This window comes from Carcharodon carcharias, chromosome 4 (genome assembly GCF_017639515.1).
Source record: "Carcharodon carcharias isolate sCarCar2 chromosome 4, sCarCar2.pri, whole genome shotgun sequence".
In the NCBI taxonomy this organism is placed as follows: Eukaryota; Metazoa; Chordata; class Chondrichthyes; order Lamniformes; family Lamnidae; genus Carcharodon; species Carcharodon carcharias.
Window position 1 is genome coordinate 40,734,680 of NC_054470.1, and position 18,969 is coordinate 40,753,648.

Consider the following 18,969-nt stretch of genomic DNA (forward strand, 5'->3'; position numbering starts at 1 on the left):
CAATTTGGTGTCAGCCATTTTGATTGGCTATGCAAGTCCAAAGTATGGAGTCAATTGATCATGTTTTCTCATGTTTATTGTACAGAATAGGTTTCATTAATACCATAAGAAATAGGAGCAGGAGTAGGCCATTTGGCCCAGCAAGCCTGCTCTACCATTCAACAAGATCATGGCTGATCTGTGGCCTTAATTCCACTTTCCTGCCTGTTTCCTATAACCCTATACTCCCTTGTAGATTAAAGATCTATATAACTCAGTGTTGAATGTATTCAATGACCCAGAGTCCATTGCTCTATGGGGACGTGAATTACAAAGACTAACAACCCTCAGAAGAAATTCTTCTTCATCTCCATCTTAAGTGGGAGACCCCTTATTTTTAACTGTGCGCCCTAGTTCTAGATTTCTCCATGAGGAGGAACATCCTCTCAACATCTACCCTGTCAAATCTCTTCAGAATGTTTTATGTATCAATAAAATCACCTCTCATTCTAAGTATAGGTCCAACCTATATTCCCAGGAATTAGTGAACCTTCTCTGAACTGCTTCCAATGCAAGCATATCTCTCAAGAAAGGAGACCAAAATTGTACACCCTGCTCTTGGTGCAGTCACCAATGCCCTGTACAGTTGTAGCAAGACTTCCCTACTTTTATTATTCCATCCTCTGCAATAAAAGCCAACATTCCATTTGCCTCCCTAATTACTTGCTGGACCTATATGCTTTCGTTTTTGTGATTCGTGTACATATATCTCTGTTCCACATCATTCTGCAGTCTCCCTCCATTTAAATAATCTGCTTTTCTTCCTGCCAAAGTGGAAAACCTAATTTTCCCACATTATCCGTCATCTGCCAAATTTTTGCCTACTCACTTAACCTGTCTACATCCCTTTGCAGATTCTTTGTATCCTCCTCTTTGTATCATCAAATTTGGCTACAATACAGTCAGTCCCTTCATCCAAGTCGTTAACATAGATTGTAAATAGTTGAGGCCCCTGCACTGATCCCTGTGGCATTCCACTCGTTACAGTTTGCCAACCTGAAATTGACTCATTTATCCAGACTGTTTCTATCCATGTAAATAAATCACCTCCCAACCCATGAGCTCTTAACTTGTGCAGAAATCTTTTTTATGTGGCACCTTTTGGAAATCCAATACCCCATATCCACTGGAACCCCTTTATCCACCCTGCTTGTTACATCCTCGAATAACTGTCATAACTTTGTCAAACACAATATCCCTTTCAGCAGTAGCTGTATACAGATCACTATTACTTTTTAGATTTATCTGCTTTTGTCAGTGCAGAGTTTGAAGAGTGGGCATGTTATAATTTTGTGATGCTTTTAGAAAAGAGTAATATGATTATAGGAATGAGGATCTAGAATTCATGATTTAGAAAATTAAAATTTCTTCCCCTTTCTCCTCCCATCAAACCCCCTCTGCCCCATTGAATCCTATGTAGTTTTTTTTAACCTACGTGCACTCTAAAACTATTTAAGCTCTTGTATTCAGGGACGTCAAACCTGAAACATCTTCGTAAATGAGCGTATATACACTTGATAATAGAAAGTACTTCAGGGTTTTAGTTCAAAATCGCTTCTATAATTAGATTATTTTAATATTTAATTTCTCTGCATTTTCATTTTCGGATTATCATTCCAATGCTCTCCTCAATGGCTTCCCATTCTTCAGATCTGTAAACTTAATTTATTTAAATATTCTACTGCATGCACCATCACACTCATCCGTCACCTCTGTCTTCCCCTGATCTACATTGGCTCCAAGTCTTTCAATACCTCAGATGTTTAAATCCCTCATGGTCTTGCCCCCTCACTGCCCAAGTTACCTCCTTCTGCCCTACATCTGCACCTCCCACCCCATCCTCATAATCCATATAAATTGATTATTTCATGCTTTTTGTATTGGTGATTCATGGTCATTTGAGTTCAAGAATTGTTACAGTTTCAAATCATGAGGCTGCCAGTATTCTGTGGTGCAAATTTCTACAATGCCAGTCAGCATTTTGACTGTCTGGTTTGCTCATTATCACATATTAAGAACAGTAAGTGTAAATTTCTCAACACACCCACTTCTCCTGTTCACCAACACTGTCATCATGTTTTTCCTTGTATAATATGTACTTTATTGTAATATAGTTCTAGTACCTCACCATGCTACATATTTTTTCCTTCAGATATTGCAGCCAGGTGCTCAGTAAAGAAGTTGATAATTATGTGACTGACCTGCTGAAAGAACTTGTCCGTTTCCAAGATCGCTTGTACCAAAAGGATCCAATTAAAGCTAAGAAAAAACGTAGGGTTGTCATGGGGCTGAGAGAAGTGTTGAAACATCTAAAGCTGAAAAAGCTGAAGTGTGTTATAATTTCTCCTAACTGTGAAAGAATACAATCCAAAGGTAAGTTGTTTGTAACTCTTCCTTTTACAGGATGTAGAAAGGGGAAAAATTGATGGGAACATGAGTAGACCATTTAATGCACTGAGCCTGTTCTGCTATTAAATGATATCATGACTGATCTGTGACTTAACTCCCATGTTCTTTTAATGTCTTTGGTTAACAGAAGTATCAGTCTTAGATTTAAAATTAACAATTGACCTAGAATCAATTGACATTTGCAGAAGAGTTCCAATCTTTTGCATGTAGAAGAGCTTCCTAATATCATTCATGAAAGATCTGACTAATTTTTAGACTATGCCCCTTAGTCCTAGACTCCCCAGCCAATGGAAATAATTTATTTCTATCCACTCCATCTGTTCTCTTTAACATCTTCAACTTTGACCAAATCACCCCTTAACTGTTGTAAAAGTCCAGGGAGTACAACTTTAGTTCATGCAATCTCTCCTTTTACTCTTATTTTCTGTAACTGTTCATAACATGTTAATGACCTGTGTACACAGACTGGCCCCCCCACCGCCCGCCCAAAGTCTCTTTAGACTCCACTGTTTCTAACTTTTCACCATTTAGAAAGCCTTCTGTTGTTTATAGGTCCAAAATGGATTACCTCCCATCTGCCTACATTGAATTCCATTTGTCTGTTTGCTTAATCTATTTGTATGCCTCTTTTTAATTTAATGTTTTCAACTGCACTGCTTACAGTACCACCTATCTTTGTATTATGGACAATCTTGGATATATGTGGTTTTCTATCCCATCATCTAAGTTTCTAATAAATACAGTGAATGGTTGAGGCTCCAATACCAATCCTTGTGGACTACCACTAGACACATCCTGCCAATTAGAGTACCTGCCTATTGCCCCATTCTGTCTTCTACCATTCGGCTAATTTCCTAACCAGGTCAATATTAGCATGTTAGAAAGCCTTGTCATTTCTCCTAACTGTGGATAGAAGATTAGCTGGCAGAAAACCGAGTATGCATAAATGGGTTGTTTTCTGGTTGGCAGGATGTGACGAGCTGAGTCCTGCAGCAGGGGCTATGCTGGGGTCTCCAACTTTTTACAATTTATATCAATGATTTAGCTGAGGGGTGTGAAGGCTTAGTAGCTAAATTTTCAGATGAGACAAAGATAGGTAGGAAAGTACATTGTGAAGAGGACATGAGGTTGCAGGTGGATATAGATAGGTTGAGTTAGTGGTCATAAATATGACAGATGGAGTATAATATAACAGAGAACAGCTGCAGAATTCTGAAGTGCAGAGGGATCTAGGTGTTCTAGTACATGAGTCACAAAGTTAGTATGCATTAAGAAGGCTAATGGACTGCTGTCCTTTTATTATGAGAGGAATTGAACGTAAAAGTAAGGATGCTATTAATAAGTTATACAGGGCGTTGGTGAGACCACATTTCAAATATTGTGTGCAGTTTTGGTTTCCTTATGTAAGGAAGGTTGTAAACGTGTAGGTTTACTAGATTGATACCTGGAATGAGCAGGTTATCTTATGAGGAAAGGTTAGATAGACTGGGTTTGTTTCCACTGGAGTTTAGAAGAGAGGGGGATGACTTTGTTGAAGTATATAAGATCCTGAGCGGTATTGACGAAGTGGACATGGAAAGGATATTTTCTCTTGTGGGTGAGTCCAGAACTAGGGGGCACTGTTTTAAAATTAGGGGTTGCCCTTTAAGAGAGAGATGAGGAGAAATTTTTTGAGGGCTGTGTGACTTTGGAACCCTGGTTCAGAAGGCAGTGGAGGCGGAGCGATTTAATATTTTTAAGGCGGAGGTAGATTGATTCCCTTGCCTAACAAGAATCTAAGGTTATTGGGGGAAGGTGGGAATGTGGAATTCAAAACAAATAGATTTGCCATGATCTTAATGAATGGCAGAGCAGGCTCGAGGGGCCGAAAGGCCTACTTCTGCTCCCATTTCATATGTTTGTAATTTGCCTTCAATTCCAAGAGCTTCAACCTTAGCTAACCCGTCTCTAATGAAAGACTTTGTCTGATTGGAATGTTTCCCCCCCATATAATTTGCAGCCCTGGTTATTTCTTCAGAATATGCATTGGCCATCGTTGTACTTCAGATCACCTGAACAATTCCTTATACCCGCTATAGTACATTTGGTTTGTTGTGTGCTTATCTTAATTCTGCCATTTTCTTTGTGAAAAATAATTTGAATTATCCATTGCTTTAATAAAGTAAAACTTCAAACACAAATAACAATATAAAACATCAGATCTACTATGAAAATGTACATGATCAAAACTTGAGCAAGATGCACAATGCAAAGTTAATCTCACCAGCAAATTTACCCAAAAATTTGTCAGTTCTGCTCAGCATCTTGCATATATGTTGGACACTTGCTCAACAATTAAACACCATGGCGGTGGAGCTGATTCATCTATCTTTGTCTGCCTATTGAATATGCTCCATAGAACCTCCTTACTATTGCACCCACTAGCAGAACACCACAGAATCAACTATTTCTACATCAATCAGTAATGTGGACATTGAACTTCCTTGCACATATAGACATTGGATTCAAAACTTTCGTCCGCTGGTAGACACAGTGAAGTCGTGCACTTAAAGAAGTTTGCTGCTTCAAAGTTGGGCATTGGTACATGTGTAGGATCATCGCCTCTGCCAAATACAGCTGTTTTGACTTATGTGCAGTGCCAGAAACAGTTGGCAAGAGATTCTGCACCTCCCATGGCAAATGAATTATAGATTACCTGTAGAACATCCAATGAAAATGACACATCAGCGTCATGTGAAGCAATCGCTCTTCACACCAAACATTTCTTATGGCCTAACACCATAAATCCATTTGTTGATGGCTAAAATATTAACTCCATCATATTTAGAAGCAGGCAGTTCAATGGAGCTCTACATCAAAGCTAATGATTTAAGGCAATTTTATGACCTTGCTTTGCTTTATTAAAAGTTATGTAGCCATTCCTGAAAAAAAATCTTTTTCTGTTGATTATAGGCAGAGTAACAACATAAAAGTATGAACATGCTTTGTAATTCCTCATCAGAAAATTGCTTCTCTTCCTTAATCATGCCATTATGATAATTCGCTGCCTAGTTTTTTTTCCCCACTTCAACATTTTTTTATTGATAAAGCCAGTTTTTTGCTTTAATGTAGCTTGCTTAAAAAAGGCCTAGTTCTTCATCGGCAATAAAGATGTCATGGTTTTGCAACCAGCTAAAATGTTAAAGTTATCCACTGCCCCAGCTGTCAGTGCTTTCTGTGGGAATACTGCGTGCAGACCTGAGCTTAATGGTATGCTAGTTTTGAAGCCACTGATCCACTTGCAGAAACAAAGTTGTTTCCAAATTCTTAAGCGACAATTCAGCTTTTCCAAAAAAATTATGCTGGGCAATCCAGGAAGGTTGGTTTCTAGCCTGCTTGAACCAGCTCAGCAAAGCTGATTCAATATCAAAACAACATTCCCTTTCTTTGACTGAAGAAATTCAGCTGATAATCGGCCATGATTCTCTTAATTTTCAGATAGTTGGAGAGAATGATGGAGGGGGTGTTATATTTCTGTACCGTGACTTAACTTATTCAAGATGCTCCTCTCCATATTCAATCTTGTTTTTTTTTTAAATGGTCAGGGATTTCTGACTAATATTGTTCTCCAGTTGCTCCTAAAACTGTTCTGTTTCAAGGTCACTAGATGGTTGGGATGAGAATCATTTAACCATTATTTATTCAAAATCCATTCATCCATCTAGAAACTTCCTGAAATTTTCCCATTGCAGCATCTAACTTTTTTAAAAATGCCCCCACAGCGAATACTGGAAGTCTGTTTTATATGTTGGATGCTCTGTGTGAAGAATTTCCTGTCATAAATTCCAATCTTTTTCTTTTACGAGTTTTTGTTCCTTTGTCCAACTCTTTGCAATTTAAAATAATAATCCAAGTTTATCTTTACCACACCCATAAATAAATTGTATGCATTGACAATATCTCCTCTTAGATTCTTTCTTTCAACATTGAAAACCCCATATTTTCCTGATCTTTCCTTTTGACCTAGGCTGTTCACCACACTGACTCTCATTGCTTGAATGTCTCTTGTGTGTTAAAGTAACCAGAACTATGCATTGCACTTTAAGTGCAATCTGAGCAAAGCACTTCAAAGTTCGATTGTGACTACCTCTGACCTGTATTCTACTGCTTTGGTTATGTAATTCAACATTTTACTGGCTTTATTAATTTCTGCTCTACATTGGTTAAACATTTTTTTTGCTTATTTTAAGTTTCATCTGTCATTGTTCTGCCAACAAACTTGCTTTGTCCACTCATTCTATAGTTTCTGAACTGCCTCCTTAAATCTCACTGACCCACATAGTTGGTACTTTGACACTGAGCTTTTGAATCCAGGTCATTTTATATTAGTTGAAGTATTAGTGCTCTCAACACCTAGTGTTGGAGTTGTCCTATTTTTAACATCCTTCAACACCTTTCCCACCTCCCTGCTGCCCTCCCAACATACTCCTTTAATGAATATTTGTTTTCTAACTTTCAGCCAGTTGATTATCCATCCCCAGGGTTAAATCTAAATCCCCACCACTTCGAATTTTTTAACTAAGAGACTTTCATGTAGATCTTTGTCAAATGTCTTTGGAAGTCTAGATGGATTCCAGCATCAGGCTTGCCATAGTTCAAGAGGCGTTGGCTCTGCAAGGAAACCAAACTGAAAATTTTAAAGGTCAGCCAGAGGATGGGCTTTTGAACCTGCAGTAAATTTTATGTTTAAACCAAAGTTTGATTTCAAAATGAGGGAACTTGATGCTATTTGATTTTCCCTATTACTGAAGTTTGACTTGGAGGCTTTTCTTCCCGGATAAGAAGATTTGTACCCCATTTATAAAAGCTTGCCTTAAAAACATCTACTTGCATTGTATGGTACCAAATCAAAGAAAAAATTGATCAAAAGCTTGTTCAGAGATTTTTTATTAAAGGGTCATAAAAGTGAAAGGGACTTGCAGGCCTTTGAGAGGAAATTCCAGAGTCCAAACCTAGGTGACTGGAGGCATGTCTCACTAACATTGCGGTGAAGAAAGGGGGGATGCACAGGTTGGAGTCTGAGAAAGATAAAGTTAAGAAAGGATTGGAGGAGGTGTTAGCAGGGTTTAGTGAAGATAACCAACTGTATGACCTTTGGGATACTGCACCACAAAATGCATTAAAGTGAAAGCTGCGCATGATTGTTTTAAACTACAAAGGTTTGGATGACCCTGTGCTAAACAATCTTGGGCCAGGACAAACTTGACCACTGCATTTGCAAGAAGCAAACTATTGGATTTTTAAAACCTGGTTATGTTAGTAATGTTTAACATTTGCATTGATTGTTTAAAAATATTTTCTCCAGGTGGCTTGGATGACGCATTGCATATGATAATTGAAGTTGCCCGTGAACAAGAGATTCCATTTGTCTTTGCTCTTAATCGCAAAGCTCTAGGCCGCTGTGTGAACAAAGCAGTTCCTGTTAGTGTGGTTGGAATCTTCAGCTATGATGGTGCTGAGGTTAGTCAGAACCAAGATCAGTGTTTCACTTTTCCAGTGGCATGAAGTAAATTTGTGTATTTCAGAAGGAACTCTGAAAAGATCTGCACAGAATTTTAATTTTAAAAAAAAACCAAGCAAGTCAATTGTATTTTGCAAATATCCTTTACCAGTACTGTTTATGCTGGTGTATGAAAATGCTAGTGTCCACTCAAAGATTTCCTGAAGTTGTGAAATATAATTAAACAATTGATGTATTTGTTGATTGAAAAGTATCCTAAATTAATAAGAATACTTGTGCTTTAATTACCATGTTATTAAACCCCATTACTTATCCCTTAGTAGTAATGTTGTGGTAAGACATTTTATATTTCATCCTGATTTGAGAATCCGAATTAAACTATCAGGGTTTGTACTTGAGGTTAGCAGGTCGGTAATAGAGTGATGGAAATGGAATAAAAACCAGGGACCAATCTAGTGAACCTTCTCTGTGCTGTCTCCAATGCAAATATATCCTTCCTGAGATATGGAGACCAAGGGCTGAATTTTCCCAGAATTGCACTAAGTGTGGTAGCCGGCGGGTAAAATGGAGTCCTACCTGCCAATGAAAATGGCAGGTTTTCATGCCGCATCTTCCTGAACCTGCCTCATTTATATATTCACTCCTGCATAACATGCTGTTTCCATGGTGGGCAGGCTCTCATTCGCCTGCTCGCCATCACCCTGCTGTTGCATCACGTCGGCCGCCATCAGCAAAGCGCTCACCACCGCTGCCTGGGAGACATGGCCAGCAAAGAAAAATGGACTACAGCCCCCTGCTTCAACCATGGGTCCCTCGAGCGACTGCTGGATGCTGTGGAGGCTGCCGGGATGTGCTCTACCCTCACTCTGGCCGCAGAATGGGTTGCAGTGTCACCAACACGGCTTGGGAGGCAGTGGCAACTGTGTTCAGCACAAATGCCCCTGCAGAGGAGGGCAGCCACCTAGTGCCGCAAAAGGATGAATGATCTCCGTTCCGCCAGGGTAAGTCACACTTTTCATCATTCCCGATTTTCACACTCAAACCCATCACACGCCCACAGGGCCCTCACTCACTGCCAGTGCAAGGAGCATCACCACTCACTCTTTCACACATACCACCATTGTCCTCATCCCATCCATGTGACCACTCACCACCCACACAGGCCAGGCATACTTATCATCTGGCCTGGCAGGCATCCTGATACATCTCCTCATCTCTATCCATGCAGGACAAACTGGCTCACAATAAGAGGGAAAGGTCGCAGACATGCCGGAATTCAAGGTTCTCTCAGAATTTGAAAAAACAGCCATCCAGCTGGGCAGCAATAACCGGGACCGGTCCTGTGCTGACGGTGAGGTCGGTGCTGCTCTAGCAAGTGAGGATCCAGTAGTGCAACATCCATCAGACAACCATGCTGTGAGTGATGTGTCCTCCTTCACAGGCCACTGCCGTGCACTAATTATCTCCCCTTGCTTTTGCAAGCAATCTGGGAAGCAGCCCACAGAGTCCATGACCCAGAGCCTCCAAGCAAGCTTCGAAGAAACCTCTGAAGAGGAATCTAGAGGCATCCTCCTTGAAGTCCTGTCACAGCGGTCACCCATACCCTCCACCAGCACAAAGACAGACACCTCGGTGGGACCTAGCTTTAGAATAGCCTCAGGATCACAACCTGGTGAGCACATCGCACTTTCTGATCCACAGCAAGCGGAGGTAGGGACTTCCCAGGACCCCAGCACTCGGAGGACTGCTGGAGGCCAAAACATTGCTGAGTCTGAGTCAGATGACAAGCCTCTGGACTCAGTCATGTGTCAGTTGCTGGAACTGCAAAGGCAAGCTTAGGAACATCATGATAAAATGTCCGCTGCACTCCTCAGATTGCAAGGCACGATGGAGGAGTCCGTCCGTCTTCAAGCTGAGGTGATAGCGCCGGCATTGCAACACACGAGGTCAATACTGGCAGGATGGTAGCTGCCATGGAGACCTTGGTCTAGGACATCGCTCCTGCACTGCTGCACAGGCTTAACTCCATCGCTGATGCAGTAATTGGCCTCCAACAGTGTGGACGCGAGAGGGGTACTGGGCAGCTCGACCTCACTCCAGCTACCCCTTCCGCTCATGGAGTCAGCCAGGGGCCCTCAGGCATCTATAGGGAAGAAGATCAACAGGTGCACGCTCCGGGGCCATCCACCCAGGTGACTCTGGGAGTGATCAGCCCATCTGACTCCCCTCTTGTGATATCTGCAGATCCTGCTTCACAGATCGAGAAGGGTGCCACTGCCACACCGCAGGACCCTGAAAGCAGCCTGGGGCCCTCCAAGTCTCGGCCCTCCAGAGGATGCCCGCTAAAGTCATCACAGGGTGTCGCAGTCAGCAGGCTGCCTCCACCTCCCCTGTGGATGGCCAGGGAGCACCAAGAAGTAGCGGCAGTGTTGGCACAGTTAAGGAGAATTAGCTCTTTTAGAGTCAACCAAATTAAATTAACAAAATCAGGGACAAAACAAACAGCTCCTAAATTAGGGAACTGCAAGTTAAGGAGAATTAATTCTTTGTAAAATCCTAGAACAAATTTAAAGTACAGCTATTTTAGAGTATCATGCTATTGACCCCTATAAAAGTCATAGTTGCCATGCAACTGAAATACAGTGTCTTCACTGAGCAGATGTCATGTTTTCATTTCCAATGCTGAATGGTCAGCAATTTGGAAGATTTCATCCTCCAGAGGTAAATATTATGCCATGGCTTACAAACAAGGCAAGCTATTTGTAATTTTTAATTCTTTGTAAAATCCTAGAACAAATTTAAAGTACAGCTATTTTAGAGTATCATAGTTAAGGAGAATTAGTTGCACAACCTGGGAATGGGTGTTAATCACTTGTACATAATGTTCACTATTGTCAATAAACTCCCAAGAATGTCTCTCTGCCTATGGCTCCATGTTCTGATGAATAGTGTTCATGTCACTCAGACGTGAAACCTTTCTGCACAAAATAAAGGCAGGTGTCTCAGCCCAGGGCCTCTTCCCTGTGCTCTGTGTGGCCTTCCGACCACAGTAATGGTCCAGCCCCTCACTCCCTGGAAACACTACTGATGTCTGCACCGCGGCAGTGCTGGTCATTGCTGCCAGAATTTAGTGGGAAGGCGCCACATAGTACTCTCATACTCGGTGTGCTCTCAAGCACCTTTTTTAAGATGGGTCTGGCCCTCATCACACCAGCACCTGCAACCAGTGATGCTATGTACCAGCTCCTGAAAGGCTGAGGTGCTGAAGGCGGACACAGCATCAGATGCGTCTAATGTTTCATGACTGCATCTCTGAGATAGCCCTGATCATGGAGCGCAAGCGAGCAGCCCTCGGCCAGACAGGAGTCAGACATTCTCAGATCTATGAAGTGTCCTCATTGCATGTTGCCATCATCCGCCTGTGATCGAATGACTATTAGGGCCTCCACTGCATCCCCATGACAGGAGCATTCTTTGAAGGTATTGGCGCTGCGATAAGCCAGACTGGAGTCAAATGTTCACAACTGCGATGTGAGAATCTACTGGGACACCTCACTGCATGTCGTCATCCTCCACAAATCTGGCAGCTATGAGGGCCTCCTGCATGCGTCTGCCTCATCTAGTCAGTGCAAGAGCCTCATCCTCATCCTCACCCCCACCAGCGCCCTCCTCATCGGAGGAGGCGTGCAGCTCCTCCATCTCCTTCTCAGCCAGCTCCGTTGCAGTGTTAGGTTGTAAAGGGTGCAGCAGTCGACAACGATGCATGACACCCTCTGTAGACTGTATTGCAGGGCTCCAGAATGGTCCAGACACCAAAACTGCATCTTCAGCATCCTGATGGTCTGCTCCACCAAGTTGCGAGCTGGTGCATGAGCCTCATTTTAGCACTGCTGTACTGCAGTCTGAGGCCACTGCACATGTGTCATCAGCCATGGCCTCTGTGGACCCTGGAAGACTGCAGGGATCTGTGAGCAACTCAGGATGTAGGCATCGTGCACACTCCTTGGAAAATGTACACATACCTGCAGGATGCATTTCTGGTGATTGCATACCAGCTACACATTGTGAGTGGAAGCCCTTGCAGTTGATGAAGTCCACTGAGTGTAGAGATGGAGACCTGAGTGCCACATGAGTGCAGTCAATCGCTCCCTGCACCTGTGGGAATCCCGGGATCAGGGCGAATCCAATCCTTGCATCCTGGCTGTCCCGGTCCCAGGCGAAATGCACAAAGTTGCGTGCCATGGAGCAGATGGCATCCGTGACCTCATGGATGCATTTGTGGGTGGTGGATTCTGAAATCCCACAGAGGCTACCTGTGGAGCCCTGAAAGGAGCCACTGGCGTAGAAATTGAGTGCCACGGTCATTTTCCCAGCCACTGGCAGTGGATGCCCTCCATGTCCCCTTGGTGCCAAGCCCTGCTGTGTGGCAGATGTGAGCCACCAGGTCCCTAGACATGCGCAGTCATCGGCAACACTGGTTCTCAGTCATCTGCAGGAATGGCAGACGGCGTCTACAAACCCTATGGTGTCGCTAGGCATCAACCAGCCAAGGCTTGCTGTCATTCCTGGGAATTGCGTGCGGGAGTCCCTGCTGCCCCTTCTTCATGAGGTTGCTGCTCCTCCCTTTGCGCAGTCAAGAGCCTCAGTCGCTCTCTGTAGGCCATCAGGCATACAGCTAGGTCACCAGGATCAATGATCCTGACATGGTCCTTCTGCAGCATGAAAGAGAGAGAGACACGTGGTTATCATGGCTGTACTTAGCACCTTTCCTGGCCCTATGTGACCGCCCCTTAATGCTTCCCGGACTGTGCTGGTCACCCGTCGGATGGCCAGAGATGTGTGCGCTACATGGTTGCTCTGTCAACCTGTGACATGGGGGACACTAGTCCAAACCAGGTTGCTGATATTGCAAGGGACTGAGAGCCTCCAGCAGTGACTGCTACATGACCAGAGTTGGTGAGGAGATTGTACAACGTGTGCAGTCCAGCTGCTCCAGGGTCCAATAAAGTGGTGGCGGACTTGAAGTCTGCGGGGGATGGTGGTAAGATATGGAGTGCTTGGTGGCCCTTTGGTACCTCTGCTTTACTTGCATTGGGAAGCAGGCTAGGAACCTGCCCCAATCGTATCACTCCAGCTGCGCTTGATCTGTCTCAGCTGCGGAGGCATGGTCAGTTTATACAGGCGTCCCTAATGCTTGGCCACTCCCCTCGCTTACCCTGGCCCCCCCCCCCCCCCCCCCCCCCCCACCCCACACCCCCGACCCCACACCCGTTGCCTCCAAGGCTGGCCAGGACTTGCTCCTGGACACCACCACCCCTAGCAGTTACCTGCGGGGCCAGGCATCATTTTCCCCTGCACCCCCCACAGCACTCCTGAGGCTTGTAAACAACAGGCAATCTATGGAGAATGCTGCTGCTCCCTCTCACCTCAGTACCCCCGAAGTGAATGCCACCAAGTGCACGTCGCCTATGTTCTGTTGTGAAACACATAGGCGTGCTTTCCTTCTGACATGGACAGACGATACAGTGGGGTTCCAAGAGCCTGGTGGGATGGCATTTTTAATTATATGCTAATATATTACAATGAGCTCCCTGCCAACCGATGGCAGGCAATGCAGCCTGCTGTTGGCACTGTCGTGAAGTGGGTCCTGCCATATTTTCCACGCAAGTCACCTATCACACCTGCTGCCAGTGGGCTTGGAAAATTCCACCCCAAAACTGCACACAGTATTCCAGGTGTGGTCTTATCAAAGCCCTGTACAATGGTAGCAAGACTTCTGTGTTCTTGTACTCCAACCCCCTTGCAATAAAGGCAAACATGCCATTTATCTTTCTAATTGCTTGCTGCACCTCCATGCTAACTTAATGTGCCTTGTACGAGTGCACCTAAGTACCACTGAACATCACCATTTACAATTTTCACACTTAAAAATAAGTAAACAACCTCTCACTTCCCCATGTTATATTCCATCTGCCACCCTGTTGCACACTCACTCAATCTGTCTCTATCTCTTTGCAGCCTCTTTGTGTCATCCTCACTGCTTACATTCCCACCTAGCTTTGTGTCATAAGTAAACTTAGGTATTATAATGTCTAATATACTATTCTCAGTCCCTTCATCTAAGTCATTAATATGGATTGTAAATAGCTGAGGCCCCAGTACTGATCCTTACAGCACTTCACTAGTCACAACCTGCCAAATTAAAGGTGCCATATTTATCCCTACTCTTTGCTTCCTGTCCCCTAACCAATCCTATATCCATATTATCTAAATGGTACTGGAGGAAATTGCAGAGGTAGGGAGGGGTGGAGCCCATTGAGAGATTTGAAAACAAGAATGAGAATTTTAAAGTTAGGATGTTGCTTGACCAGGAACCAATGTAGATCAACGAGCATGTATGATAGGTGAACAATGCAAGTTGGTGCAAGTTAAGACATGGGCAGTAGAGTTTTGCATTACCTCCAAGTTTATGGAGGATAAATGTAAAAAGCCAGCCAGGAGTGTGTTGCAATAGTCAAGCCTATAGGTGACAAAGGCATGAAAGAGGGTTTCAGCAGCAGATGAGCTGAAACAGAGGAGAGATGGGGTGATGTTACGGAGGTGGAAATAGGCAGTCTTAGAGACTGCAGCAGTCGGAAGTTATTGCAGGGCCAAATATCCCACCGAGGTTGCAAACTGGCTGGTTTAACCTCGGGCTGTTGCCATGGGGAGGGACGGAGTCATTCACTGGAGAACAGAGTTTTGAGCAGGGACTGAAAAAAATGGTAAAAGCAAATTGTGGATGCTGGAAATCTGAAATAAAAACACAAAATGCTGGATAGGGCCATCTGTTACTTGTTTTTGTTTTGCTTTCACAGAGTGCTGACCATTGTTCTCTTACTAACACATTCTGCCATCTTCCCTTTATGGCACTATCAGGACCTTCTTCAGTCTTTACCTCGACCATTAACACTCCCTTTGTTCTGTGTCCATGACATCTTTGTCAAATTTCTCCTTAGCTCCCATCCATCCCTGACCTTCTATTTCATTCCACCCACTCTTAAATAGTAGCTGCAGAAGTCATATAGACTCAACGTTAACTCTGGTTCTCTCACCAGAGATGCTGCCAGATCTGCTGAGTTTTTCCAGCATTTTCTGTTTTTATTACTGAAAACAATGGTTTCAGTCTTTCCAATATTTAATTGCAGGAAACTTCTGCAATCCACAACTGGATGCCAGATAAACAGTCTGATAATTTAGCAACAGTGAAGGAGTCAAGAGGTGGTGCTGAGGGAGAGCTGGGTGTCTTTGGCGTATATGTGAAAACTAATGCTATGCTTTTTGGATGATGTCGCCAAGAGGCTGCGTGCAGATGTGAAATAGGGGAGGACCAAGAATAGATCCTTGGGGAACACCGGAGGTAGTGATGTGGGAGCAGGAAGAGATGCCATTGCATTGACTCTCTGCATGCAATTGGACAGATAATATTACAGTCTCCTAGATTCCAATAACTTTTTAAAAGAGATTCAAATTTCCAGTTATATGCTGAGAGAATGAACTGATAAGATTTCATGTTTTAAAACCTCTACTGTAACAAATGACTAAAAGAAAACTATTTTCTTTTTGTAGGCAACGTAAAAGTATAAGCACAGAAAGTGATATTTCCCTTGTATACTTAGCACCCATTGCAATCTCCACAGAATTACAGTCCTTTTAGCAAACAGTCCTCAGCTGCTCCCCAGCTTCCACTGAGTTCCCATATCCCCCTTTAGGCAAGAAGTAACTTCAGGTGACTGTCTCCAAGTGCTTTCTTCAGTTTTCAGAGAGTTCCTTACATCCACAATCAGTTGTAAAGCCTGTCCAATGATATTTCTTCCCCTCCCTCATGTCAGCTCAAATCTGGGAGGTGACAACAAGCTCTGTTACTTTGGAGAGGAATGGGTAGTTTGAGATTGGATGGTCATTTGCAAGGACAGAGGACTCGAGGTTGTTTTTCTTTGAGGAGAGGGGTGATGATGGCAGATTTTAAGGAGAGAGGGACAACACCTGAAGAGAGAGAACCGTTAACAATATTGGCTAAATGGGAACCACAAAGATGTTGGGTGGTTAGCATTTTATGGGAGCAGGCCTCGTGGATAAAAACAGAGAGAAGTCACAGGAGATAGAGAAACTAGAGAAAGATGAGAGTTCAGGTCTTGGGGGTTGGGGCGGATGGTGAGAGGAGCTTTAGAGGAACAAAAACAGAATTACCTGGAAAAACTCAGCAGGTCTGGCAGCATCGGCGGAGAAGAAAAGAGTTGACGTTTCGAGTCCTCATGACCCTTCGACAGAACTTGAGTTCGAGTCCAGGAAAGAGCTGAAATATAAGCTGGTTTAAGGTGTGTGTGTGGGGGGCGGAGAGATAGAGAGACAAAGAGGTGGAGGGGGTTGGTGTGGTTGTAGCGACAAACAAGCAGTGATAGAAGCAGATCATCAAAAGATGTCAACAACAATAGTACAATAGAACACATAGGTGTTAAAGTTAAAGTTGGTGATATTATCTAAACGAATGTGCTAATTAAGAATGGATGGTAGGGCACTCAAGGTATAGCTCTAGTGGGTTTTTTTTTTTAATTTTATATAATGGAAATAGGTGGGAAAAGGAAAATCTTTATAATTTATTGGGAAAAAAAAAAAGAAGGGGGAAACAGAAAGGGGGTGGGGATGGGGGAGGGGACTCACGACCTAAAGTTGTTGAATTCAATATTCAGTCCGGAAGGCTGTAAAGTCCCTAGTCGGAAGATGAGGTGTTGTTCCTCCAGTTTGCGTTGGGCTTCACTGGAACAATGCAGCAAGCCAAGGACAGACATGTGGGCAAGAGAGCAGGGTGGAGTGTTAAAATGGCAAGCGACAGGGAGGTTTGGGTCATTCTTGCGGACAGACCGCAGGTGTTCTGCAAAGCGGTCGCCCAGTTTAAGTTTGGTCTCTCCAATGTAGAGGAGACCACATTGGGAGCAACGAATGCAGTAGACTAAGTTGGGGGAAATGCAAGTGAAATGCTGCTTCACTTGAAAGGAGTGTTTGGGTCCTTGGACGGTGAGGAGAGAGGAAGTGAAGGGGCAGGTGTTGCATCTTTTGCGTGGGCAAGGGGTTGTGCCATAGGAGGGGGTTGAGGAGTAGGGGGTGATGGAGGAGTGGACCAGGGTGTCCCGGAGGGAGCGATCCCTACGGAATGCCGATAAGGGGGGTGAAGGAAGATGTGTTTGGTGGTGGCATCATGCTGGAGTTGGCGGAAATGGCGGAGGATGATCCTTTGGATGCGGAGGCTGGTGGGGTGATAAGTGAGGACAAGGGGGACCCTATCATGTTTCTGGGAGGGAGGAGAAGGAGTGAGGGCGGATGCGCGGGAGATGGGCCGGACACGGTTGAGGGCCCTGTCAACGACCGTGGGTGGAAAACCTCGGTTAAGGAAGAAGGAGGACATGTCAGAGGAACTGTTTTTGAATGTAGCATCATCGGAACAGATGCGACGGAGGCGAAGGAACTGAGAGAATGGGATGGAGTCCTTACAGGAAGTGGGGTGTGAGGAGCTGTAGTCGAGATAGCTGTGGGTGTCGGTGGGTTTGTAATGGATATTGGTGGACAGTCTATCACCAGAGATTGAGACAGAGAGGTCAAGGAAGGGAAGGGAAGTGTCAGAGATGGACCACGTGAAAATGATGGAGGGGTGGAGATTGGAAGCAAAATTAATAAATTTTTCCAAGTCCTGACGAGAGCATGAAGCAGCACCAAAGTAATCATCGATGTACCGGAGAAAGAGTTGTGGAAGGGGGCCGGAGTAGGACTGCAACAAGGAATGTTCCACATACCCCATAAAGAGACAGGCATAGCTGGGGCCCATGCGGGTACCCATAGCCACACCTTTTATTTGGAGGAAGTGAGAGGAGTTGAAGGAGAAATTGTTCAGCGTGAGAACAAGTTCAGCCAGACGGAGGAGAGTAGTGGTGGATGGGGATTGTTCGGGCCTCTGTTCGAGGAAGAAGCTGAGGGCCCTCAGACCATCCTGGTGGGGGATGGAGGTGTAGAGGGATTGGACGTCCATGGTGAAGAGGAAGCGGTAGGGGCCAGGGAACTGGAAATTGTTGATGTGACGTAAGGTGTCAGAGGAATCACGGATGTAGGTGGGAAGGGACTGGACAAGGGGAGAGAGAAGGGAGTCAAGATAACGAGAAATGAGTTCTGTGGGGCAGGAGCAAGCTGAGACGATCGGTCTACCAATAAATTCCCAATAAATTATAAAGATTTTCCTTTTCCCACCTATTTCCATTATATAAAATTAAAAAAAAAAACCCACTAGAGCTATACCTTGAGTGCCCTACCATCCATTCTTAATTAGCACATTCGTTTAGATAATATCACCAACTTTAACTTTAACACCTATGTGTTCTATTGTACTATTGTTGTTGACATCTTTTGATGATCTGCTTCTATCACTGCTTGTTTGTCGCTACAACCACACCAACCCCCTCCACCTCTTTGTCTCTCTATCTCTCCGCCCCCCACACACACACCTTAAACCAGCTTATATTTCAGCTCTTTCCTGGACTCGAACTCAAGTTCTGTCGAAGGGTCATGAGGACTCGAAACGTCAACTCTTTTCTTCTCCGCCGATGCTGCCAGACCTGCTGAGTTTTTCCAGGTAATTCTGTTTTTGTTTTGGATTTCCAGCATCCGCAGTTTTTTTGTTTTTTTTTTTCTCTGTGTTTAATTGACTGCCACTGCTCTTCAAGAAATGCCTACCTCCTTGAAGAAGTTCTGTTCCTCTCTGCGACAAGATTTCCGGATTTCTCTGTTGCCTTGTTCACCTTCATTGCTTTCCATTTCTCTCCTAGTGTTTGACAAGGTGTTTACTAAAACCCGCTTTCACAGCCATATCTCCTTTCTCAGTGACTGGCTCCGTCTCCGACTTACCCCACATGGATTTCAACTGAAATTCCACCCCTCATGTTTCGAACCCACCCAGGATTACAGGTATCTCCGGGACATAAAACGTTTCTCGGACT

At 44.1% G+C, this 18,969-nt stretch overlaps 1 protein-coding gene across 5 annotated transcripts in view; it reads left to right on the forward strand.

Moving 5' to 3' along the window:
• The window catches only part of LOC121277200 (selenocysteine insertion sequence-binding protein 2-like), a 97,007-nt gene that overhangs the window by 62,512 nt on the left and 15,526 nt on the right, over positions 1 to 18,969 (forward strand). For all 5 annotated transcript variants that reach the window (XR_005942833.1, XM_041186352.1, XM_041186350.1 and 2 more), the window contains 2 exons: positions 2,192 to 2,412; positions 7,793 to 7,947. Coding sequence is in view for 4 of the 5 variants with exons in the window: in XM_041186352.1 (XP_041042286.1) it covers positions 2,192 to 2,412; positions 7,793 to 7,947 (376 nt within the window). In the remaining variant the exon portion in view is untranslated. The remainder of the gene's footprint in view (positions 1 to 2,191; positions 2,413 to 7,792; positions 7,948 to 18,969) is intronic.